Source organism: Microtus pennsylvanicus, chromosome 11, assembly GCF_037038515.1.
Source record: "Microtus pennsylvanicus isolate mMicPen1 chromosome 11, mMicPen1.hap1, whole genome shotgun sequence".
Lineage (NCBI taxonomy): Eukaryota > Metazoa > Chordata > Mammalia > Rodentia > Cricetidae > Microtus > Microtus pennsylvanicus.
In genome coordinates this window covers 22,008,929-22,035,022 of record NC_134589.1, presented here as the reverse complement: position 1 = coordinate 22,035,022, position 26,094 = coordinate 22,008,929, and the positions used below count along the sequence as shown (strand labels likewise).

General features: G+C 50.3%; 2 protein-coding genes across 4 annotated transcripts; one reads left to right on the top strand and one right to left on the bottom strand.

The window, feature by feature from the left end:
• Positions 1-2,803: 2,803 nt before the first annotated feature.
• Gast (gastrin) lies at positions 2,804-3,295 on the top strand. The gene is made up of 2 exons (XM_075942191.1): positions 2,804-3,014; positions 3,127-3,295. The coding sequence occupies exons 1-2, from the start codon at positions 2,804-2,806 to the stop codon at positions 3,228-3,230; spliced, it is 315 nt and encodes a 104-aa protein (XP_075798306.1). The 3' UTR covers positions 3,231-3,295.
• A 10,961-nt stretch (positions 3,296-14,256) lies between these two features.
• On the bottom strand, positions 14,257-22,570 carry Hap1 (huntingtin associated protein 1). Of its 3 annotated transcripts, XM_075990759.1 has the most exons (13): positions 22,445-22,570; positions 22,072-22,210; positions 21,042-21,118; positions 20,607-20,723; positions 20,322-20,500; positions 20,020-20,119; positions 19,875-19,941; positions 18,453-18,583; positions 18,046-18,108; positions 17,639-17,773; positions 17,429-17,520; positions 16,050-16,435; positions 14,257-14,956 (listed from the first exon to the last, which is right to left on the bottom strand). In XM_075990759.1, exons 1-13 carry the CDS (start codon positions 22,460-22,462, stop codon positions 14,910-14,912), a joined length of 1,551 nt encoding a protein of 516 aa, XP_075846874.1. In that variant the 5' UTR covers positions 22,463-22,570; the 3' UTR covers positions 14,257-14,909. The 3 variants fall into 3 exon arrangements, with proteins under 3 accessions (XP_075846874.1, XP_075846873.1, XP_075846872.1); XM_075990758.1 differs by having other exon boundaries at positions 22,072-22,521; XM_075990757.1 differs by lacking the exon at positions 14,257-14,956 and having other exon boundaries at positions 15,833-16,435; positions 22,072-22,520.
• Between the last annotated feature and the right edge of the window lie 3,524 nt (positions 22,571-26,094).

Here is a 26,094-nt window from a genome sequence, read left to right as displayed (position 1 = left end):
AGGGCAAGAGTACAGGAGCGTTGGGCGGATGTCACCCAACACAGACGGCATAAAGAGACAGGAGATGCTGAGGGTTTTCCCCGGCAAAGGAAGCATAAAGGGGTTTCAAGGCAGCCAACATGACGCTCTCAGCAGGAAGAGCAAACTTATCAGTCCATGCCCCATTGCTCCTGATAACTACACTACATCCTGTTTTCAAAAAACCAGTGGAGAGGACAGGGATCAATAAGTCACCTCGCATTCACACGCTACCCTGTCCATCAAGCATCAGCATATGGGTACCTCTGAATCCTAGGTCATTTGGATCATTCTCTTTTTCTCCCTTCTCCTCCCCCACCCTCCCCATGGGATGTGGTCCAATAGAAGACTTGGAAGCCTGTGACCCAAGGGACACAGTAGAACGAGCTGTTCAGGAACCCCGAGTCTGTCTCTTGTGTGTCCCCTCCCTGTTTCAACCCCTCCTTTCCCCCACATCCTGAATAAATAGCTGATTGACAGCTCTGTGACTGGGTGGGGCAGGGTGACAGGGTGCACCTACACCCCACGCCCATTTCTCTTGCGGTGGAGAATTGGGAGTCACCTGGAAGCGGGGCTTGGGAGGGACCATGAGGGCTTTATAAGGCAGACCTGGTACAGCAGGCAGAACAGAGCTGACCCAGCCTCCACAACAGCCACTTGTCCACCAGCTCTGCAGGTGAGAAACTGGAAAGGGGAGGGGCAAGAGGGATGAGAGCAGACAGGCCCCCTTTCCATAGAGGTTCCAGGCCATGGCTCCAACCTGGGGTTCTCACCTCAGTGTTTCCAGAGGTGAGGCTGTTTCCTTAGCTTAGGGTGGAACTGAGCCTCCGCTTCAGGGCCACCCTGCCATCCTGGATCCCCATCTGCCTTTCTGCTTCACTCGGGACTCAGCCCTAACCCTAGGGCTCCTGCCAGCTGGGGAAAAGAGCAAGTGAGGCTCCCTCCCATTTCTCAGATGAGAAAACTGAGGCCCAGGGGCTAGGTATTACTAGCCTAGAATCATAGACTTTAATAGGCAGGGCTAAGACTGGGACCCATCTCAAGCCCTTTCCTAGGCCAGCGCTACCTAAAAGGACATTCCGTGATAACGGGAATTTTGACATCTGCACTGCCCTGTATAGGACATGGGTACTTATCATCTGGCTAGTTCAAAGGCAGAAAAATTTTATAACGATTTATTTAAATTTAAAGAGCCATAAGTCGCTGGTGACTGCCGTATTCGTCAACCTGTATGGCTCACATTGAACAGAATGGCTCTCTACAGCACTGATCTTTTTTTTCTTTTCTTTTCATTCTTTCTTCCTTTTCTTTGTTTTTTTCTTTTTGGTTTTTCGAGACAGGGTTTCTCTGTGGTTTTCTTTTCTTTTTTTTCTTTCTTTTTTTTTTTTTTTCGAGACAGGGTTTCTCTGTGGTTTTGGAACCTGTCCTGGAACTAGCTCTTGTAGACCAGGCTGGTCTCGAACTCACAGAGATCCGCCTGCCTCTGCCTCCCGAGTGCTGGGATTAAAGGCGTGCGCCACCACCGCCCGGCCTTTCTTCCTTTTCTTTTGGCAACGTGTCGCTCTAGCCCACATCTGCCTAGCACTCACAGAGTCTTAAACTTGAGGCAATCCTTCTGCCTCAGCCTCCCGAGGACGGAGATCTACACCGGAGCCAGAACATCAGTTCTGCTCTGTCTCCATTTACTTCTTCATTGGTCACAAGTATTTTCCTCACACAGGAAACCTAATCTGAGAACTTTGTCATGAAATGCTAATATATTCGTTGTTGCTGTTTCGTTTTGTTTTATTTTGTTGTTTTGTTTGTTTTTTTGAGACAGGGTTTCTCCTTGTAGCCCTGACTGTCCTAAAACTAGCTCTGTAAACCAGGCTGGCCTCGAACTCAGAGATCTGTCTGTGTCTGCCTCCTGAGTTCTGAGATTAAAGGCATGTGCCACCACCACCCAGTGCTAATATCATTTAATACACATTTTTTCCTACAGGGGAAAGTTAAACAAACACACACAAATCTCAAGTCAAAAGAACAGGCGAGGTTTAGAACTCGATGTTTATTTGGGCATCGCACCTTAGGTCCGTGCTGTGCTTCCTCCAAACTCCCTCTTGCTTAGTTGAAAATATTGGGTTTAATTTTTTTTTCTCAGCTGCATAAGTACAGTTGCAGGCTGTTCATCAGCTAAACACTGAAGAGCCTCTCCTTCAAGGTTGCCTAGCAACGGCATGGCCCATCCCCCCGTGTATAGGCTGGTGGTCTCCAAGCAGCAGTGTGTGGTCTGTAACTCCCTTGAGTGTGTGAGTGTGTGTGCACCTTTGCTGTCTCTATTTAAACTTTCACTTTAAGTTCTAAGACTAAATCATCCAGGAGATTTTGAAACTGTGTGTGCGTGTGTGCGTGTGTGTGTGTGTGTGTGCATGCATACATTTGGGGAGCAATGCCAGTGCCTATGTGGAGGTCAGAGATTCATTGCTCTACACCTTATTGTCCATGGAAACAAGGTCTCTCTCTGTAAATATGAAGGTTAATATTTTATTGTGTTTTCTTCTCTTCTCTTCCTTCCTTCCTTTCTTTCTTTCTTTCTTTCTTTTTTTCTTTCTTTCTTTTTTTTCTAGACAGGGTTTCTTTGTGTAGCCCTGGCTTTCCTGGAACTCATTCTGTAGAGCAGGCTGGCCTTGAACTCACAGAGATCCGCCTGCCTCTGCCTCCCGAGTGCTGGGTTTAAAGGCCTGTGCCACCACAGCCCAGGGATAGCCCCATCTTGAAGTCCCGCTCTCTCGCCTTTGCAGACAAGATGTTTCGACTGTGCGTGTGCATGCTGATCTTAGTGCTGGCTCTGGCTACCTTCTCTGAAGCTTCTTGGAAGCCCCACTCCCATCTACAGGATGCATCCTCTGGACCAGGGGCCAACGGGGGCCTGGAACTACATCAGCTGGACCAGCTGGACCCAGCCTCTCACCATCGAAGGCAGCTGGGGCCCCAGGGTCCTCAACACTTCATAACAGGTAGTAGCTACTGGCCCAATCGGATCTGGCCATGGTTCCCCACTACTGGCCTCACAGTGTCCCGGAGACTAGGCCTCCTCCTCTCCATTCTCACTTCCTGTCACCTTCTCAGACCTGTCCAAGAAGCAGATGCCAAGGATGGAGGAAGAAGAAGAGGCGTATGGATGGATGGACTTTGGCCGCCGCAGTGCTGAGGAAGGGGACCAGCGTAACTAGCGACAATCTTCCAGAGCCCAACTATCTCCAGCCGTGCCCAGCTCAGTCCTTGCAAAACATAAAAAAATAAACTAGCTTCCAGTGTATCACCGAGTCATGTCGTGTGCTTGACTAGAGAGGGGTTGAGGCAGAGACCACAGAGTAGCATTAAACAAGAATCTGCCTGGGTGGGGCTGGAGAGATGGGCAAGGTTAAAAGTGCTTACTGCTCTTTCAGAGGATCCTGGTTCAGTTCTCAGCACCTCTATCGGGGGCTCACAGCTGCCTGGAACTCAGTTCCAGGGAATCGAACCTTCTTCTCACCTCCCTGGACATACGCACTCACGTGCACTTACACACATAAACACATCGTTAAAAGCAAAATAATTTTTTTTTTTGGTTTTTCGAGACAGGGTTTTTCTGTGGCTTTGGAGCCTATCCTGGAACTAGCTCTGTAGACCAGGCTGGTCTCGAACTCAAAATAATTTTTTTTTAATTTTATTTATTTATTATGTGTACAACATTCTGCTTCCCACACACCAGAAGAGGGCGCCAGATCTCATTACAAATGGCTGTGAGCCACCATGTGTTTGCTGGGAATTGAACTCAGGACCTCTGGAAGAGCAGTCAGTGCTCTTAACCTCTGAGCCATCTCTCCAGCCCCCAGCAAAATAAATCTTTAAAAAAATAAAAGATAAATCAAACATATCAGTCTTGGTTTAAAACCTTCCAAGGCTGCCTATTCCATTTACAATGAACCCACGACTCCATTCTAAAGACCTGTGCTGGTTCAGCTGTCTTCTTCCTGCCCCAGAGAATCAAGTCTTTCCCCCTCCCCCCACTTCTTCCTTCTCCTTCCTTTCCTCACACAGACAGATCATGTTCTTTACTGGTTCTTTGTCCTTAGTGTTCCCAGATACTGGAATGTTCTTCTCTCAGACCAAACATAGCAGGCTCCCTTTCCTCCTCAAAACATCCCTGGGGGATCTGTCTTTTCTGTTCCTCGTCCTTCACACAAATTTCACATGTGTAGCCGGGCAGTGGTGCTGCATGCCTTTAATCCCAGCACTCAGGAGGCAGAGGCAGGTGGATCTTTGTGAGTTTGAGGCCAGCCTGGTCTACAAGAGTTAGTTCCAGGGCTGAAGAGATGGCTCAGAGGTTAAGAGCTTTGGCTGTTCTTCCAGAAGTCCTGAGTTCAATTCCCAGCAACCACATGGTGGTTCACAACCATCTGTAATGGGATCTGGTGCCCTCTTCTGGCCTGCAAACATATGTGCAGGCAGAACATTGTATGCATAATAAATAAATAAATCTAAAAAAAAAAAGAGTTCCAGGACAGGCACCAAAGCTATAGAGAAACCCTGTGCAAAAAACAAAACCAAAAAAAAAAAAAATCACATGTGTAGTTGGTTTCTTGCCCACATCACATCTGCTTTTCCTGCAAGGTGGGAAGCTAGGCATGGGACCACAAGTCCCTCTTCCCAATAGGTCCATGTCAGACGTGCAGGTTAAGAACCGGCATAGTTTTCGTGTCTTAGCCTTTCCTTGTTCTTCTGCCTGTCAACAGACTCCTAGCAGGGAGTCACTCCTTCTGAGAGCCAGAGAGAAGGAGCCCTGCCTCTACTCACTAGAAGTTCACGGCTAGAGCTCTGGAATAAAAGACCTCCAGAGAAAAGCAAGCAAGCCCATCAAAACCAGGCTGTGTGCCGAGCACGAGGCGCTCAGAGGATGCATAAGTCAGAGCGGTGTCACTGATCACAGTCTCTCAGCATCTTTATCAAAGAACAATTCATCTGTGGAGAATGAATCTGGCTACAGGCTTCTGAGGGTGGTGAACTACGTGGGAAAGTAAGTATATAGGAAATAAAATAAGGTCAATAATTTAGAATAATAAAATCTGTCAAGATTTAAATCCTTTGATGGCATTTCCAGCCCGAAGAGGGTTTGAAAGTCTCCAGTGACAGACTTCATCCATGGTAGAATGCAGAAGTTCCTTGTTGTTGTTGTTGTTTTAAGGCAATTTCTTTTTATTTTTTAAAATACTTATTTATTTTATGTGTACGTTTGTACCTGCATGCATGTTCGTGTGTGCAGAACCCTCGCAAGTCAGAAGCAGCTTTGGATCCCCTGAAACTGGAGTTACAGTTTGTGAGCTGTCAAGTGGATGCTGGGAATTGAACCCGGGTCCTCTGGAGGAGCAACCAGTGCTCCTTACCCCTGAGCCATCTCTCCAGATCCTGGACGGTGAAGTTCTGCTTCTAGCAAGTTCTCAGAAAGGCAGGAAGCTTTATTTGGAGCTTCATTCTCTTGTTTGCCCTCAGTTTAAAACAGTTCTTGTGCCAGCGAGGCTTGTTTTTGGGTGTATTCTACTTTCCTCCTGGCTGTCTCTCGGCTCAGAATTAAGAGTGCTTACTGCTCTTTCAGAGGATCCTGGCTACAGATCATTGCTGTGGACAAACAGGGAATCCGGGGAGCTTAGGACTTCAGTTACATCTCTCCAACAGTGACAGAGTTGAGTTGGAAGACAATTATCGGTGCTTCCCCCACACCTAGAATGGCAGGACTCTGAGCATGTCCTGCTGCCTCCCAGACTTATGCAGCAGAGCTCTTCAGTTTGCACAGCAATAGTTTGCTTGGTGACATTATTTTTTTTTTTTTGGTTTTTCAAGACAGGGTTTCTCTGTGGTTTTGGTTCCTGTCCTGGAACTAGCTCTGTAGACCAGGCTGGTCTCGAACTCACAGAGATCCGCCTGCCTCTGCCTCCCAAGTGCTGGGATTAAAGGCTTGCGCTACCACCGCTGGCTTCAGTGACATTATTTATTGGCTTCCTCTCCTCCCAAATCTCCCATTTCTCTCATTCCTATTAGTGTTCTTGGGGTTCCTGGGGACCACCACCCAAATAAAAGTCCTTTGATCCTGGCTTCAAAGTGACCAAACAGGCTGAAATCAGAACCCAAGCAAGTCTCCTCTGCTAAAGTCCCAGGGGAAAGAGAAAGGGACATGAAGAGGGTAGCCTTTAACTCCCAGCCTTCTTTAGATCCCCTGGACTGGAAGAACCTCTACCTTGCTGGAGGTGAACAGCCTCCCCTGCACTGGAGACTTTCTGAAGGCCTCTGTCTCTGCTAGGGTTTCTATTGCTGCAACGAAACACCATGACCAAAAAGCAAGTTGGGGAGGAAAGGGTTTTTTTTGGCTTACACTTCAGCATTCCTGTTCATCGCTGAAGGAAGTCAGGACAGGAACTCAAACAGGGCAGGATCCCGGAGGCAGGAGCTGATGCAGAAGCCATGGAGAGGAGCTGCTTACTGGCTTGCTTTCCCTGGCTTGGCTGAGCATGCTTTCTTACAGAACCCAGGACCACCAGCCCAGGGATGGCACCACCCACCATGGGCTGGGCCCTCCTCCATTGATCATTAATTGAGAAAATGCCCTATAGCTGGATCTCACAGGAGGCATTTCCTCAACTGAGGCTCCTTCCTCTGATGACTCTAGCTTGTGTTGACACACAGAGTCAGTCAGTACAGCCTGCCAGAGGCAGACCCTTGGGAAGATGGTTCACCTTCACAAAGTCTGAACCTGCCTCCCTCAGGGCCTCTAACCCAGAAACTAAGACGAAGCTTGAGCATGTGGGGGAGATTGTCCTGGACAGGGGTCAAAGGCCTGCTGACTTCAAAATTCGGTAGAATCTGAGTTATCCAGAAAGAAGCATCAGGAGGAGCCAGGAGAATGTATAGGGGAGGAGGTTTGGGGACTATGGACCACTACAGTGGCCCTAAGCAAGCAGAGTGGACAAGGGCTTGCGACATGGACAGCATCTTCATGTGACTTGAGTTTCATCCTAGCAAAGACACCTGGAGCCGGTATTCATGTCTTCCTGGGACAACTCCCTAGAAGCTTTGACTAAACAATCACCCACAGGGACCACTTGAAGATGTCAAAATTGTCTCAATGGAGTATTGAGAGGGGTCGAAAGGCTGAGCGGTGGGCACGATAGAACAGAATTGTTGTGTAAGATGTCGGACTCCACCAGAGGATGGCATACTGTGCAAGGATGCAAGGGCTCCTTTCCCAGAGGACACAGGAATGAGAGAGGGAGCGAAGCACCACTGAGATGCTGCCCTCTCCTAGGATGCTAGAGGTAGCGTTAACCAAGTACCCCACAGGATGCCCGAGAGTCCGTACTGTCCCGGAGTTCTGGAGAAGTGTAGGTCTCAGACCCACGTGTTGGCAGAGTTGGCTCATTTACAGAGCAAGGAGGGGGAATCTGTTTGTCTTTCTCCTAATGTCTGGTGGCTTGTTGTCTTGTTTGGCTTGTAGGTCTCTGTCTCTATCCGTAATCCATGTTTATGCAATCTCTCTCTCTTTCCCTCTCTGTGTGCATGTGTGCGTGTTAATGTTTACTAAGAATGTCACATAGATTATAGGACACCCTAATGATTTCATCTTAACTAATTACATCTGCATTGATTCTATCCCAAAAGCCACATTCTGAGTTACTAGGGATTAGATCTGCACAGAAATTGGGGGAGGAGTTACTGGACGTGGTGCCTCATACCTGTAATCCCAACACTCGAGAACCTGAGGCAGGAGAATTGCCCTGAATTTAAGGCCAGCCTAGGCTATACAGTAAAACCTTCTCAAAATATAAAATATGTGCTGACAAAATAGGTGCCAAGAAAGATCAGCAGCTGAGAGCAGACTGCTCTTCCAGAGAACTTGGGTTTGATTCCTAGTGCTCACATCTCGACTCATTGACTATCTGGAATTCCAGTCCCCAGGGATCTGACACTCTCTTCTGACTTCTGGGGGCACCAGGCATACACGTGGTACATGCTACATATATACAGATCAAACACTCATACATATAAAATCCACCTAAGCCGGGTGGTGGAGGCTCACACCTTTAATCCCAGCACTCGGGAGGCAGAGGCAGACCGATCTCTGTGAGTTCAAGGCCAGCCTGGTCTACAAGAGCTAGTTCCAGGACAGGCTCCAAAACCACAGAGAAACCCTGTCTCGAAAAACCAAAAAAAAAAAAAAAAAAAAAAAAAAAAAACCTTTGTAAAGATTGAGGCCATGGTTGAGGTAAGAGCTGCTACTCCAGATCCAGACTAGTTAGTGCCACAGGGATGGCAAAGGCACGAAACAGCAAGCAGCACTGACAAGGTCAACTTTATTATCACAGAAAAGCTAAATCCAAGGGGCAAGCAGGGGGTTCCTACTGCAGGCTTGACTGTGGCAGCTTCTACCATGGTGATTCTATACATCAAAGAGATGAAGAGCAGAGGAACCAAGAGCTGATGCCCGCTGCTGAGCTGGAAACCCGTGATCTTTTGCCTGGCTTCCGGATCCACTTGGGTTCCCAGAAGAGCCACTGCTCAGGGGAAAGAGCTCCACTCAGAGTTCACAAGGGCCTGAGCCAACACTCACCCCCAAAGAACCAGAAGGCCATGGTATCTCCATACATGTTAGAGGAGACACAGAAAAACCAGTAGAGCTCCACACGAGTGTCTCACCACAGGTGCAGTAAGTTCTTAGACATGCCTTGTCATTTCTTAGTCTAGCAATGTGTAATTTGGACAGATAAACATGACAGCTGGAAGAAGAACATCCATCATAATTACCCCGCGGTGTGGAATAAGAATCATCATGGTGGGAAAACAAACACCAGCCCCTGAAGCTGCCCTATTGCTCACACTACCGCAGGCCAGGAGAAACAACAGGTTCACCTTTAAAGACTTAAGGGAGACGGGTGTGATGTGGCCTGGGTCCTGGAGAGACAGGTCGGACCGTTGCCATCCTGGGAACGGCTGCAAACATCAGCAACAACAGTCATGAATACAGACAGATACGTTCCTCACTGGAACGGATGAGCACAACCTCTGATACATGCTGACTGATGAGAGTGCATTTTCCATTCCGTCAGGAAGGAGGATCGGAAAGAGGGCTCATCCAGCCAGAACGGACCGCAGCACACGTTCAAACAAGACATGTTTGGAATCAGTATCCAAGTACCTGTGGTAGACAGGCATGTCAGTCTGTCTGCACAGTCCCAAGAGAAGAAGTACAGGGCAGACCTGGAGGGCTGGCAAGCTCTTTATTATAGGGCCAGACAGAGAGAAGACAGAGAGAAAATAGTTTAGGCTTAGCAAGTCAAAAGGCTAAGTCAAGGAAGGTAGGTAGATTCTCAGGAAAGAATGTTTTTTTTCAGGGTGAGGTTGAATGTTTATTCAGGGGGTTATGGAGGAGGAAGGGTGAATGAAGGGGGGACAGAGAGAGAGGGAGAAAGAGAGAGAGAGAGAGAGAGAGAGAGAGAGAGAGAGAGAGAGAGAAGAGGAGAAAGAGACAGAGAAGGGGGGAAGCAAAGAAGTGGGGAGAGAGGCAGAAGCAAAGCTGCCTCTCTAAGAGGAAGATGGAAAAGAGAGCTCAGGAAAGAATTTTTTTTTTGTTTTTTGTTTTTTGTTTGTTTGTTTGTTTGTTTGTTTGGTTGGTTTTTTTTGCTTTTTGAGACAGGGTTTTTCTGTAGCTTTGGAGCCTGTCCTGGAACTAGCTCTTGTAGACCAGGCTGGCCTTGAACTCACAGAGATCCGCCTGCCTCTACCTCCCAAGTGCTGGGATTAAAGGCGTGCGCCACCACTGCCCGGCAACGACGAGGTTGGTCTTGAACTCACAGAGATCCACCTGCCTCTGCCTCCCAAGTGCTGGGATTAAAGGTGTGCGCCACCACTGCCCGGCTTCAGGGAAGAATTTTACAGTTGCTGTCGGCACACATCTGTAATGACAGCACTTGGGAGATTGAGAGGGTTGGAAGTTTAAGGCCTCTATAGTTAACACTCTCAAAAAAAAATACAATTCTATGTAATAAGATTTTTCTTTGCACCACCAGCTCACAAATAACAACATTGAGATTTATTATTAATTACGAAAGCTTGGCCTTTAGCTTAGGCTTATTTTCAACTAGCTCTTACAACTTAAGTTAACCCAAAATTATATTAACCTGCCGGGCGGTGGTGGCGCACGCCTTTAATCCCAGCACTCGGGAGGCAGAGGCAGGCGGATCTCTGTGACTTCGAGTTCGAGGCCAGCCTGGTCTACAAGAGCTAGTTCCAGGACAGGCACCAAAGCTACAGAGAAACCCTGTCTCGAAAAACCAAAAAAAAAATATATTAAGGTACGTTGACCACATGGCTTTTTATTCTGCCCCATTCTATGTGTCCAACTCGTTCTGTGTCTGGCTGGCATCTCTCACACGCCTATTCTCTCCGATTTCTTCTCTCTCTGCCTGGAAGTCCCACCTACACCTCCTGCCTAGCTCTTGGCCATTCAGCTCTTTATTAAACCAACCACAGCAATATATATTTGCACGGCATACAAATATGCCACAACAATTTTCAAATACAAAAACTGTTCTTTTCGTTTGCTTTGTTTGGAATGGGGTCTTATACAACCCAAACTGACTTCAAACCATACAGGTGCTTTATGGTGCTGGAGATGGAGTCCGGGGCTTCCAAGCACTCTGCCATCTGAACTACAGAGGTCATAGTGACCTATTGTATTTCCTCCATCCTGGAGAGAGACGGAGAAGACAGGAAGGAAGGAAGGAAGGAAGGAAGGAAGGAAGGAAGGAAGGAAGGAAAGAAGGAAGAAAGAAGAGGAAGAAAGAAGAGGAAGAAAGAAGAGAAAGAAAAGACAAGACTCAGAAAGTAAATAACTGAGAAGGCTCAGGAAGTTTCTGAAACTGAACAAGCACACAAGGTTCCTCCCTCCCGAGGTTATATAACCAGTAAGAAGCTCTAAGGTGAATCAGTCCAACTGAGGCTGGAAAAGGCTGACCTGCTGAACTGCCTGGAAGACAGCTCTGACCTGTGGAGCGGCCTCCAAGTTGTTCACTGAATTTCAAGGTTCTCATGAGTGACTGTCCTTGGGTGGGTTTTCAGTGATGCAGCTGCCCGTGAGTCATACATGTTCCTGTAAGCAGCCCCTCCCTCATACTCCTCTAAGTAACTCTGATAAACTCACGGGGTCACCAAATTCAATTTCAGCAGTATTGCCACTTTGTTCCTTGTCTGGAATGAACAGACGTTTGTGTCACATCTCCTTAGGAGAAGTTAGCTGGAGCAAGGCAATGTCGTTCAGTTGGTGGAGTGTTTATCTAACACACACATAGCCCTGGCTTCAGTCCCCACCACCCTATAAAATGGGCAGAGTGGCATACACATATAATCCCAGAACTGGGGAGACAGGCAGGAGGGTCAGAAGCTGAAGGTCGTTCTTGACTACATATGGAGTTTGAGCCTACAAGAGACTCAGTCTCAAAAATAAAAAAAAAGTTTCAAATAAATATAAAATTATAGCATTTGGTAAATAGCTCCATGGTAGAGCACTTCCTAAGCACTTCCTGGGCCCAGGCTCCAGCACACAAAATATAAAGTTACAGCTCTTTCTTGGCCATGTTTGGGTCTTCCTATCTGCAGGCCAAAGAACAGAGTAAACAACCATCAGAAGTTATGGTCTCTGCTCTCCATGAGGGAAAACCTCAAGTCAGGGACAAGCAGGACCATGTCTAGGATTCAGGGACCTGCGAGGGGTGGGGGCTCTTGCTACTTCTAGTCTCATATCCGTAAGTAGGAAATTCAAGCAAGCTGACCTGACAAAGGCAGCAAGACCAAGGTTCACATCACTCAGAAGTGCAGAACTAGGTCAGGTCACCAGGAAGGTAAGGTGGACCAGCCAAAGGGTCACGGGGAGGAGAATGCAGAGAAATAGAGGAAGGACAGGACAGCTACTACTTCGGGTTCATTAGAGCTATGACCACAGTTTATTCCATTCTATACCACTTATCTTCTGGTTGTCTTTTTTGTTTGTTTGTTTTGAGATAAGGTCTCACCATACACCTCTGGCTATGCACATCAGGCTGACCTCCACCTCACAGAGATCCTCCTGTCTCTGCCTCTCAAGTGGCGGGATTAAAGGCCTGTGCCACCATACATTTATTTCTTTTTTTTTCTTTTCTTTTGGTTTTTCGAGACAGGGTTTCTCTGTGGCTTTGGAGCCTGTCCTGGAACTAGCTCTGTAGACCAGGCTGATCTCGAACTCACAGAGATCCGCCTGCCTCTGCCTCCCGAGTGCTGGGATTAAAGGCGTGCACCACCACCTCCCGGCCATACATTTATTTCTGTATGTATATATGTGTGTGTGTGTATGCAGGTGTATGTACCTGTACATATGCTCAGAGGCCAGAGGAAGATGTCGGGTGTCCTGCCTTATGTCTGCTTTAAGCCTATGAGGCAGGGCCTCTCAAGAAACTTGAACTAGGCTGGTAGCAGAAAAGCCCCAGTGAGCTCCATCCTCCACTCGGGTCCTCAGGCTTGCAAACATAGCAAGCACTCTTACCTAACACTGAGCCATCTCTCTAGCCTCTGCTGGATTGTTTTTGTTGGAGATAAAGTCATATTATGAGAACCCAGGTTGGTCTTGAACTCCCGATTCACCTGTTTCTGCCTCCCAGTGCTGAAATACAGCTGGGTACCACTGTCCCTGAGACTTCTCTTTAAGATACTCAGCTAGTATCTTTTTTTTTTCCGTATATATGTATGTATACAGTGTTCTGTCTGCATATATGCTTGCAGGCCAGAAGAGGGCACCAGATCTCATTGCTGATGGTTGTGAGCCACCATGTGGTATCTGGGAATTGAACTCAGGACCTTTGGAAGAGCAGGCAGTGCTCTTAACCACTGTGCCATCTCTCCAGCCCCCTTCCCCCACCCCAGCAAGTATCTTAAATATATATAGATTTATTTATTATGTATACAATGTTCTGTCTGTGTGTATACCTGCAGGCCAGAAGAGGGCACCAGACCTCATTACAAATGGTTGTGAGCCACCATGTGGTTGCTGGGAATTGAACTCAGGACCTTTGGAAGAGCAGACAATGCTCTTAACTGCTGAACCATCTTTCCAGCCCCCCGGCGAGTATCTTAAAGTAATGAATGCCAGCTGTGTACAGCAGTGTGTGTCTTTATCCCACCAGTTGAGAGACAACTGAATCTTTGTAGGTTTGGAGCCAGTCTGGTCTACATATGGAGTTCCAGGCCAGCCACAGTTTCAAAAAGAAGGTGTTTACCCTGAAGCATTATAAATTTTAAGTAGACAATTTTGTCTTGCAGGATTTGTAGCTAAGAATTTTCCCAACTTTCACAGGTCACTTGGAATTTTGTTTTGTTTTTTGAGACAGGGTTTCTCTGTGTAGCCCTGGCTGTCCTGGTACTAGTTCTGTAGTCCAGGCTGGCCTCAAACTCAAGAGATCTGCCTGCCTCTGCTTCCCGAGTGCTGGGATTAAAGGTGTGTTTCATCATGCGTGGCATGAACTTGGACTTTTGAGTACTGTCAACTGTTAAAGATTGTGGAATTCTTAGAGACAGACTGAACATATCAATTAATTGATACGAGTCTTTTTGAAATCGTGAGTGATTATTGTTTAGATATAAAGAATTGTCCCCAAAAGGCTCCCAAGTTGAGAGTTCAATCCTTAGCTGGTAGACCATGATTCTCCTTGTCTCAAACGTCTCCAGATTTGCTTCCTGTTACTTCCCCTCTCCCTAAGACTATTTCCTGGGGTATTTCCAAGATGAGCTACGAATTCCTGTTCCAGGTTTAGGGGGGTTGACCTCAACTAGACGGCAACTCTCCTCCTACTTTTTCCTTTAACTAAAGCACAGTGACAGAGACCTCGGGGCAGTCAGGATCAGGAAAGGGAGATTGGCCAGCTTCAAAGACCTGGGTTCAAGCTCAGCACTATAACTGGCTGTTAGACCCCTGGATCACTGAACCCATCTGGGCCTCAGTTTTGCCATCTGACAAATGCACATGGCGTCACCCGATACTACAGTGTGTCATATGCACTTATACTTAATAAGAGTCCCTGGCATGTCATTCAGTATCAATGCATCTTCTCTCCGTGGCTCTGCTCCCCAAAAGTGCACACGCGTGTACATGCGGCATGCCCACACACACACACCATGATTCCCGAGAAACATGACTGAGACAGGTCAGGTAGCTCACAAGGTCTTTATTTCCACACGGGCACAAACATCGATACAAAGGCCGACAAGCTACAAGACTATGGAGCACTGCAGGAGCAGGGCAGGCACCGAGGCCGCAGCTATGCATAAGCAAAGATGTCGGGAAGGGCAGAACTCTAGAGGGAAACTCACGGGCCACGGGAGACCGAGACGTCACAGGGAGGAGGGACCCCTCTGCCACCCCCACTCAGATACACTTCACTTTACACACGGCAATAGAAACAGAGGAAGGACGAAGGATAGCAAAAAAGAATCAGGTTCCAAAAGCCAACCAGGACTGGGGAGGTCCCTTTATGTGAGCGGTTCAAGGGATAGAGAGGGTCCTCCCAGTAACTGCCTACCCTAGGGACCTGGGCCCCCACCCTGACCACTCACACCTGTCTCAGAGCTGGGTCTGGTAGCCAGACAGTCTCCCCGCAGGCTGCTTCCACCCCGGGGGCCCCAGTAGCCACAGCTTTGGCACCAGTTTCAGAATGAGGAACTAGGGTTCTTTCAGCCTGCCTTAGAAGAGAGCAGAAGCTTGGGCCAGGACAGAGAAAGGCCTGCCTACAGACATGAGGTTCTGTTTCCAAGGAAGGGAAGGAAGGGAGGGACTTAGCCAGGCAGCAGAAGAAGGGGTCTCAAGCGGTCTGTGGGGCCTCTGCAGGCTGCTGGGAAACAGCAGAGCCTGGAAGAGAAGCAGGTGGACGTGAACCAGGAGCCTGATCCACCTCAGACACGATCGGCCGTGTCAGGAGACACCACTGACGGTTACTCAGGTTTCCCACTGTCAGTCACAGAAGCACTGACCGTGTTACAACTGGCGCACTCTTACCGCGCTTCTTCCAGTGATATATTTCACCCACTGGTGCCCCCCTCCCTCCAAAAATCAAGAGTGACAGCGAGCCGGCGTGAAAGGGTGCTGCCTACAAGTTACAGACTTCAGGTGTTGCGCAGAAAGAGCCAGCGTAGCAGTGAGACCAGACCAGGGCTTCACTACCCATAGGCAGACACAGGCTCAGGTCTGCGCCTAGCTGTGTAGCCTTGGGCAAGTCAGCTCAGCTCTCTCAACTTCAGGGTCCTCTTCTAAGAAATGGTGCAGGATCGAATCTACCGACCCACCAGTATGTGTGTGTGTGTGTGTGTGTATGTGCGCGCGTGCGAGGACGAAAAGAGCCTTCAGGGAAAAAACCCCAGTGCCAAATCACCTGAACTCTCTGACAGCTCCTCATAGGCCGGGCCTAAAAAGCCTGCCCTCAGAGCATGTAACTCCCAAAATCCAGGGTTTCTCCTCCTCTCTGGCACTGGGAGAGTTAGTGATACTGTCCTCCAGCGTCCTGGGTCTGACCCTGGGCTGCTGCTCCAAGATCCCGCCCCTCCCCCACATTTGTTTGCTGCGGGGCCGGAGAGTCTTGGGGGGATAGAGAAATTAGGGATGGGGATAAGGGTAAGGGTGAGCAGAGATAGGAAGCTGAGGTACAAAGGGGGCACACAGTCCCAGTCCTAATCGTCAGTTCAGCGCCCCCAGGAAGAAGGGGGATGGACAGCTGGACTTGTAAGCAAATTCCACACAAGTGAGAACTAAGGCAACAATTCTACCAAGGGGACCTGGAGGTGCCTGTGTAAATAGTAGGAAAAGTCCATGCAAATCGGCACACTGAGCGGGACCAAACTGAAGTACAGTGAGCATTTGGGGGGCTCACCTACCCTCACCTCTCACAAGGTTGATGACCGGAAGCTCGACCCACTGGCAGGAGGGTGTCCTCTGTGAGAGCACTCACCTTTTGGGACCACCTTCTGCTTCTGCTGCCGCTTGGAATGAGCATCCTGCCAGTTGGTCAGCTGCCGGAGGACGTACTTCATGTCCAGGCGGGAAGGGCCCAGGCCACTGGCCTGCAGGGCGGAGGCCACCACATTCATCCTTGTGGCCTCGTCCACCTCTGGTTCCACTTCCTCCCAGGCCTCGGTCTCCTCAGACACCCGGTCTGCCTCGTCCGCCAGCCCTTCCTCGGCCGTCCCCACCTCTTCTATGGCCCCCAGCTCCTCCTCAGGCACCAGCTCCTCTGGAGCCTCGAAATCTTCAGGTGGCTTGAGATCTTGCGGCGGTGGGGGTGGTGGCATGGCCCCCTGCTCCTGCTCTCGCTCCTCCTTGCAGCGGACGTCACATCTAGGAGGGTGGGAAGTGGACAAGAGATGGAACCTGTTTGGTACTGATGACCCTGCTTCTTCTTGCTAAGTGGCACGGGCTGGGTACTGGGTACATTGAGGATGATTCTCCTTCCCTTCACTCCTGGCTGGGACAGAGCTGGGGAGGACCTTGAGGGTCTGTAGACTAAGGCAGGGCAAGAGAACTCAGAGAGCTAAGGGGTAGGGGTCGGGTTGGGATGTCCTCCTCAGAAGCCCCTGGGTGGAGGGAGAGGAGTAAGGGCCAGGAACTCCAGCATGGCTGACAGGTGTGGGAAAACCCTCACGTGTCCTGGTCTAGATGTGACGTCCGCCTTGGTCTCTACACAGAGTAGCCTAAATCAAAGTGGCCACCTAGGTGTCGTCTGAATGGAAAGGGACGGCCTATTTCCAAAACAACTTTCAGATGAGTAGCCCCCAGGGCACGCCTTCCCAGAGTTTCCTGGTCACAGAACTCTGACTGCTGCAATGTGAAGACAGATGATGGGGAGCCCTTAGCCAGGTTACCCAAGGTTTTATGTCTCCCCCACAGCCACCCTGTAAGCCCTTAACAGAGAGCAGGGCCTTCAGTGGACTGAAGAAGCTCACGTTGCAAAGTTGCTGGGGCACAGACATATTGAAAGGTCACAGGAAGCCAGGCATGGCGGAACATTAATTCTCAGTACTGGGAAGGCAGAGGCAGGCAGATCTCGAAGTTCAAGGCCAGCCTGGTCTACGGTGTGAGTTCCAGGACAGCCAGGGATACACAGAGAAACACAGTCTCAAAAGGACAAAAGAAAGAAGTCTCCGGTAGAAATGACCAATCCAACACAGAGTCCAAAGAGGGAGGGGCTAGGCAGTGTGAGTGGAGCAGAATGGATACCCAAGAGAGGTCAGAACATGAGGGTCAACCATGCCCCACTCAGAGAAAGTAGCTGCCACTGGGTGAACCAAAGTGAGCAGAGCTGAAGCAAGCCAGAGGATCCCAGTCACGCACCTCTCCATGAAATAGGCAGGGTCAGTAATGATCTTCCTTAGAGACGTTCGGAGCTCCTCAGCCAGCGTCTCTGGGAAACTGGGAAGCGCGTCCTATAACAGAGATGAGAGGAGCCGTTCCACCCCCACAGTCACAGGGGAAAAAATCAGAGGGCAGAGACCAGGCAGCAGCAGGTCTGGTTTGATCGCGAGATCAAAGGGACATCCTCACCAGAGGCACACTGTATCCATAGTGGGCGACAGAAGTCGTGGGCATCGAGGAGCGCTGGCGCTGGTTCTTCCCATCCTCCTGGCGATCGCGAAACCTGCTCCCATAATCCTGCACGTGGGAGCCCGCGCGAAAGCTCTGCGAGGATCCAGGGGTCCCCAGTCAGACACTCCGCCTGCTCTCGCCTTAGCGCCCAGCGCCCGCCTCCCGGTACACCCTCCCCCACGCTCTTAATCCAAACAGTGAGATTCTGGGTAACCCTGGACAAGACCCATTCGGGTCTCAAATGAGCTGCTACCCGCTGAGCCACAAGCAAGTCAGGGTGGGCGGCAGAAAGGCTCTGTCTTCTGTGGAGATTCAAGCAATCCCCAGGGGCCTGCATCCCTGATCAAGGACACATGGAACCTCACCTCTGGATGGACTCCCTTCTCCGAAGCCAGCTGCTGCTGCAGTTTCTCTGTCTGGGCTCCATACTGGAAGGAACCAGGATGTATGAGACCCCACGTGACCTCCCACTCCAGGGCTCCCTGCCCAAAAAGGCCTCCCACATCAGAGTCTTTGACAGTCCTTTTAGGAGGAGGTCACATGGGATGGGCGTCCTAAAGTGCAGGTCATTCAGCTTGGCACCGGGAAGAGTTGTGGGATCCCGTGGACTCGGCTAGGGACATGACCGGGCAAGATGAATGGCTCTCTAGTTAATCTCTGCTAACTCTGATGCCCACACAGGTTAGACCTCTGGGCCTGGCAGAGCAGGGGGAAGAGGTTGGGGTCCCATGCAGCCTCGATGAGGGAGAGGGGCTCCCATGGTGCAGCTTACCGACTGACAACGCTGTTGTAGCTTGGTGATCTCAGCCTGCAGCTGGGTGATCTCCTTCTGCTGCCGCTCATAGCCCTCCAACCTCAGGACCAGCACCTCCGAGAGCTCTGCCATCTGCTGGCTGGCTTCAGCTATGGGACAAGCACAGATCAACCTCGGCTCTGGCCCACCCCTCGGGGGTCCCAGGGGACTTTGACATTCTTTGTTCGGGTCTTCTTGTCCAGGAACAGCTTATCAACACACAGATCCCAGCCCATACCAAGCTCCGGTACAGTGGAGACAGTCAACTAGGAAGAGGAACTCAGGATATCAGATAGTACGGGCTATGATAGAGCCAATGGGGGGGGGGGGGGGCGAGAGCAGTAGAGAAAATGACGTCATAGGTGGAAGGACCATCAACCTGTGCTGCAAAGCCTAGGAAGGGTTCTGGAAGGAGCCACCGGCTAAGTAAGCCCCACCATACAAAGAGCTGGAGAGCGTGGGCAGCAAGAGATGCTGGGGCAGTGAGCAGAGGACCTTATCACACAGGTGGGGGGGGTCGAGATTATCCTTTGACCAATGGGAAGACGGAACCTGATTCGGTTTCAGAAAACTCATCCAGGCTGTAGGGAAAAGGACCTGGATGGGCAGAGAGACCCCATGGTGCACTATGAGACGTTGGGGGCTAGAGACATTGAGTCTTGAGAGCCGTGGAATGCAGGGGGAAGGAAGGCCAGGGATGACGTAGGCCGACAGAAGCGGACTGCTACCCTCCTGAGTCTGCATCTCAGCAAGTAGACTTGAGGGCCTCGGGGACGGACAAAGCTCAGGTTGGTGCTAGGCACAGCTCAGACCCAATATGTGACTTTGAATGCCTCCAGCCCTAAATGTCCAGACTCTGGCAGCTGCTGGCTCTCTCCCCGGTGTCCCATCCACATTCCCAGAGTGTACTGTCCCAAATAATAGACTTTAAGGACCCCTGTGGCTTCTGCCGAGCTCTCTTACACAAAGCACTTCCTCAGCTCGTTCTCTCTCTCTCTCTCTCTCTCTCTCTCTCTCTCTCTCTCTCTCTCTCTCTGCCTCTGTCTCTCTCTCTCTGTGTGTGTGTGTGTGTGTGCGTGTGCGTGTGCGTGTGTGTGTCTCTCTCTCCCTTCAAAGTCTTCACCACCTGACTCTGCTCTGACTGCTGAGCGCTGGGATCACAGGCGTGCACTGCCATGCTCGGCGACCTCATAAAGCCTGAGATGAAGGGTCAGCAGGCCACAGTCATTAATCCTCATTCTAAAGATGAACGTTCAGAAAAGCCGAGGAATCTGTCTGCGCTTACGCAGCTGCAAAGTCCCAGAGCCGAGACCTCAGCTCAGCTCTCCAGTCTCCAAACCCTCAATTCTTCCCACCACCCCTCCAGGCCCGTGCTCCATCCCGAATTACAGCGTCACGTACAAAACTGCTCCACGCATTCCAGGATGAGCATCTGCTCCTCGTCTTCCAGGTTGTCAAGGTGAGAAGCCTGGAGGAAGGGAAAGAGGAAGGGGACCAGGCTGTCACCACTCCCAGCCAAAGGGCGTGCCTTCCTCCCTGGCCTCACCTCCTCTCGCAGGTGCTCATTCTCCTTCTCCAGTCGCCTCAACTTCTGCTGCAGAGCTTCCAGCTGTGGGCAGCGGTGCTGTGACTCCACCTTAGGGGGCCTGGCAACAGGGCGACGAGAGTCAGCATGGGGTGGAGGGTGGTGGATCCCAGGCCCCATGGCTTCCCCATACTGGATAAGGGTGACAGTGTCAGCAAGTTCCAACAGCTCTCCTGGCAGGCTCACTGCCCGCGTCCCTGCTCACAAATGAGCAACTGAAGCTCGGAGAAGGGATGGTCCAGGCACAAAGGCAGGGCACGTACGGCTTGGGAGCACCGTAAGGATGATCATGCTGTTGGTCTTGATCCCGCTGTCCTTCGTGCTCCTCCTCTTCCCCCTCTTCCCCTTCTTCCTCCTCCTCATCCTCCTCCTCATCGTCGGAGTCCGAGTAGAGCTGAAGGAGGTCATCTCGCAGGTTCACCTGCTTCCGGAGATGCAAAATCTAGGGGAGGAGAGAGAAGCCACTGGAGGGTGAACACGAAGGCATATAACAGGTGCTAGTTTGGGGAAGGGAACACACTGACCCCTGCCCTTAGGTGCCCAAATACCTCCTCCCTGGCTGAGCCCAGCATGGTTTCCAGCTTGTTATTCTCCTCCATCAAAGCACTGTTCTGTTTCACCAGGGACTGGCCGATGCGAGCAGCTGTGTTCAGGTCCCGTTCTTTCTGCAAAAGGAGAGCCAGCCATTCACACTTTCCCAGTTTCTGGGACCTCCCAAACAGGAGGGAGGAACCAGGGCTAAGACACACCCAGTAGTCCAGGTACTAGATCACAGACTACTAACGAACTCTGGGGTCCGATTCGATTTCCCATCTTGGGGAAAAGAATAAGATCAGCCCAGATTGCCCCCCTGGAAGCAAATGCATCTCTGGAGAGGGGCCCTCAAGTTGACCCTCAGGCAAGCAGAAAACAGACAAAATCCCTAGGTCCTGCAGGGCAGAGTTAAAATGAGGGCCGATCTGGGTGAGGAAGGCAATACCCACCTCTTCCAGCAAATATAGCATCACTTTGACATCATCTTCAGTGATTTTCTTCGTGGGAGGTGGGTTAGGACACAGTGCTGCAGGAGGAAAGGCTTGCGTGGGTCAGAGAAAGGAGCCAAGGCTGCCCACAGCCCACTGCGACCCTCACACCAAAGGTCATAGAGCCAGGAAACTGAGATCCATCCGGCCCTAGCACCCTCTGCAGAGCTCCGGATCTCAGCGCTCCTGCTTCCTCAGGAGGGGCCTGGGTGCTGTAACAAAACCACCCTCTAGGTTCAAGAACTGGAATCCTAGGACCCCTGGGTCCTTGGTCCCCAGAGATAGGAAGTCAGGGGAAATACAGCTGCAAACTGACTCGTCATGCCTGACCCAATCGGCAGCGAAGCCAGCTCACTGGAGCCTCCTCGGTCATAAAAACATATGCAGTTTAGTCACCTTACACCTGTTGCTTGTGACAAGAGGGCCAAGGAGACTTCTTCAGCACCCAGAAGGGGGCACCAAAGCCTAAAATTGTGCCCGCCCAGAAGAGGAGGAACAGAAGCTTAGTGCCCCGCCCACTCCTCCCGCCTCAGCCCAGCTCCGGGGAAAACACAACCCAGACACCTGCAGCCACTTAGTGGTCAAAAGCTCCCTCTCCACCCACCCACGCATGCTGGTTCCACGAGCTAGCGCAGGCTCAGAGCGCGACTAGCAGCTCCCTCCGGCAGCCCCCGCCCCTCTGCTGGCACTGCGGTAGATGGGGAGGGGGCACTGAGAGTGCGCAGATCTGCCGCAGCAACAGGCGCGAAGAGGGGGCGAGTAGCGCGCAAGCCCTGAACCTGACGCACACACAAAATTCGTGGAACCCGAAAGGGAGGAAGAGATGGGAAAAGGGAGACTAAATAGGCACTGCGGACAGAGGTCTCGCGGGGTGGTGGAAAGGTGGGAGTGTGCGCCACAGGGGGGCGGGGCTCCTGAGTCGTGGGCCCCTTCCTCCTCCCCGGAGATGCCCGCGTAGCGGTCAGTGCAGGATCCCATAGATTCAGTTTACCTTCCTGCAGCTCTCGAATAAACGCGGCGCGCTCAGGGCCGGACACGCCAGGCCTCCGGCCGATGTACGCGGCTGGCGTCTTCCAGATTCCCTCGGCTTTTCCAGTGCCCAGGCCAGTGGCCCGGGGACCATAAGGCCCCTGGAATACATAACGGGTCCATGGCGCGTCCGAATTACCGATAATCATGGACCGACAAAATCTTCCTGTCTTGATTCGGGATCCTGGAGCTCGCCGTCCGGACCCGGTTCCCTGCGCAGGAGCAGGTTTGGGCTCCGCCGAGGGCTCCGGGGCCGGACTGGCTGCAGGCTGGGTCTCGGGGGTCCCTGCTGCTGGGTCCCCAGACCCCGTCCCTTCCCCCGCACTGTTCTGCACCTGTTCCTTGGGGCGCATCTTGACTCCGCAGTGGGCTGCCGCAGCCGAGCCTTTATAACCTGCGCCCGGAGCGGGCTCCACTGGGCTGTACCACGTGTGATGCTGGGGGTCACCGAAGATCAATTAGTGGAGCCGAGGATTCAGAATCGTGCGAGAGTGCAGCAAGTGGTGATGGAAACATAAATAAAGAACAAGAAGAGGAAAGAAAGAGATGAGTGAGTGCCAAATTGGCTCTGCAGGATCGAGTTCACGGTGAAAGGCTTTTTGTCCCCCTTCCATCTTCTGATAATGGTTCTGTCCAAAGCCGCCGCTTTCCCTGGACTTGGGCTGAGGGACCCCGAGCTTCTTGTCTAGAAGCAGTCCCCCCCTCCCCGCCCCCACCCCGTGCGCTCCCGCCCCCCGGACTTCCAGCTTGTGCCTTTTCTGTTGTCATACACAACGTTGTATAAAGGCTGAGGTGACTTGCGAGGCGGGGCAGTACGCTTGTGTCTTCCGAGGTGGATTAAGCGAGAAATGCAAACTCCTCCAATATGGTTTTCAACGTGTTGCGTGTCACCCACAGGTCCTCACACGCTCACACTCCCGCACTCGCCCCTGGACGTCTTCCATCTTAGTGCATTCACTCCTGGTTCTTTATTTCCAACCCCAATTCGCAGGGCCTGCCGTCCTTGTTCTTCAGACTTTCCAGAAACGGCATCTTCTGAGGAGATCTCGCTTAAATGCTTTGCTGTGACCGCTCTTCCAGGACCTCCCGCCACATATGCCCCCCACCCATCTTCCCAAAGCATCCATCATTCCGAGGTCTGAAAGGACCAATGTCGGTCAAGACCCGTGCTCTTCACCCCACGGATGGTGTGCTCCCCAGAAAACTGGATACCTTAGAAGGCTGCTCTAAGTCCTGAATGAACTGGGGTAGGGGTGGGAGCCAAGCAGGGCAGTAGCCATTTCTATGCGTTTAGACTGGAAAGACAGGCTAAATAAGGAGATGGGTGGCTCAAAATAATTTTTGATATCCTCCATTCTTCTCCACCGTCCTCTAGTTGCCAAGCCTACTGAATTTACCTTTAGTGTGTGTGTGTGTGTGTGTGTGTGTGTGTGTGTGTGTGTGTGTGCGCGCGCGCGCGCCTCCCAAGTGCTGGCCCACCGCGCTCAGATTATTTTAAATTTTTGTATGTGGTGTATGAACGCGTCCATATCTATGGGCGGAAGTCAGTGGTCAACAGTAGCTGTTGCCTATCGCTTTCCACCTCATTTTTTGACACAAGGTCTCTCACTGAAGCTGGAGTTCAGTACTTTGACTAGACTGTCTGGCTAGTGTGCCCCAGGCATCCACTTAACTTCACCCCAGCCTCAAACCTGGGGTTTACAGACAGGTATCTTCCTGTGGGTGCCAGGGATCCAAACACAGGTCCTTGTGCTTACACAACAGTTTGCCTTTGAGCCGTCTCCTCAGCTCCCTATAGATTGTCTTGTTTTGTGTGTATGGCTGTTTTGCCTGCTTGTATGTCTGTGCACCGCTTGCATGCCTACGGTCCACAGAAGCCAGAAGAAGGCATCAGATGTCCCTAGAAATGGAATTACAGATGGCTGTGACCTGGGGGGGGGAACCCAGGTCCTATAGAAGAACCGCCTGGACTCTCAACCACTGACTCATCTCCCCATTTTCTTTTGGTTTTAAGAGAGGATCTCACTGTGTTGTCCAGGTTAGCTTAAAGTTCACTATGTGGGTCTGGAGAAATAGCTCAGCAGTTAAGAGCACTGGCTGCTCTTCGAGAGGATCTGGGTTCAATTCCCGGCACCCACATAGCAGCTCACAACTGTCTGTAACTCCAGTGCAAGGGAATCCTTCACATCAATGTACATAAGATAAATTTAAATAAATTATTTTAAAAATTCACTATGTTTGCCCATCAAAATCCCAGCAAAATTCTTCAAAGACCTCGAAAGAACGGTACTCAACTTCATTTGGAAAAGCAAAAATCCCAGGATAGCCAAAACAATCCTGTACAATAAAAGAACTTCTGGAGGCATCACAATCCCTGACTTCAAACTCTACTACAGAGCTACAGTACTGAAAAAAGCCTGGTACTGGCATAAGAACAGACAGGAGGACCAATGGAACCAAATAGAAGACCCGGATATCAATCCACACATCTTCGAACACCTGATATTTGATAAAGAAGCAAAAAATATCAAATGGAAAAAAGAAAGCATATTTAACAAGTGGTGCTGGCATAACTGGATATCAACATGTAGGAAATGAAATAGATCCATATCTATCACCATGCACAAAACTCAAGTCCAAATGGATCAAAGACCTTAACATAAAGCCAGCCACACTGAACCTTATAGAAAAGAAAGTGGGAAGTACACTTGAATGCATTGGCACAGGGAACCACTTCCTAAATAGAACCCCAGCAGCACAGACACTGAGAGAAACAATTAATAAATGGGACCTCCTGAAACTGAAAAGCTCTGTAAAGCAAAGGACATGGTCAACAAGACAAAACGATAGCCTACAGAATGGGAAAAGATCTTCACTAACCCCACATCAGACAGAGGTCTGATCTCCAAAATATACAAAGAACTCAAGAAATTGGACACCAAAAGAACAAATAATCCAATAAAAAAAAAAACGGAGTACAGACCTAAACAGAGAACTCTCAACAGAGGAATCTAAAATGGCTGAAAGACACTTAAGGAAATGCTCAACATCCTTTGTCATCAGAGAAATGCAAATCAAAACAACTCTGAGATTCCATCTTACACCTGTAAGAATGGCCAAGATCAAAAACACTGATGACAACTTATGCTGGAGAGGTTGTGGGGAAAAGAGAACACTTCTGCATTGCTGGTGGTAGTGCAAGCTGGTACGAACCCTTTGAATGTCAGGGTGGCGATTTCTCAGAAAATTAGGAAACAACCTTCCTCAACACCCAGTAATACCACTTTTGGGTATATATCCAAAGGATGCTCAATCGTGCCACAAGGACATGTGCTCAACTATGTTCATAGCAGCATTGTTTGTCATAGCCAGAATCTGGAAACAACCTAAATGCCCCTCGATCAAAGAATGGATAAGGAAAATGTGGTACATTTACACAGTGGAGTATTACACAGCAGAAAAAAATAACGGCAGCTTGAATTTTGCAGGCAAATGGATGGAGCTAGAAAACATCATATTGAGTGAGGTAACCCAGACCCAGAAAGACAATTATCACATGTACTCACTCAAAGGTGGTTTTTAAACATAAAGCAAAGAAAACCAGCCTACAAACCACAATCTCAGAGAACTTAGACAACAATGAGGACACTAAGAGAGACTTACATAGATCTATTAATCTACATGGGAAGTAGAAAAAGACAAGATCAGCCAGGCGGTGGTGGCGCACGCCTGTAATCCCAGCACTCGGGAGGCAGAGGCAGGTGGATCTCTGGGAGTTCGAGGCCAGCCTGGTCTACAAGAGCTAGTTCCGGGACGGGCACCAAAGCTACAGAGAAACCCTGTCTTGAAAAACCAAAACAAAAAAACAAAAAAAAAGAAAAGAAAAAGACAAGATCTCCTGAGTAAACTGAGAGCATGGGAACCTTGGGGAAGGGTTGGAGAGGGAAGGGGAGAGGCAGGGAGGGGAGCAGAGGAAAATGTAGAG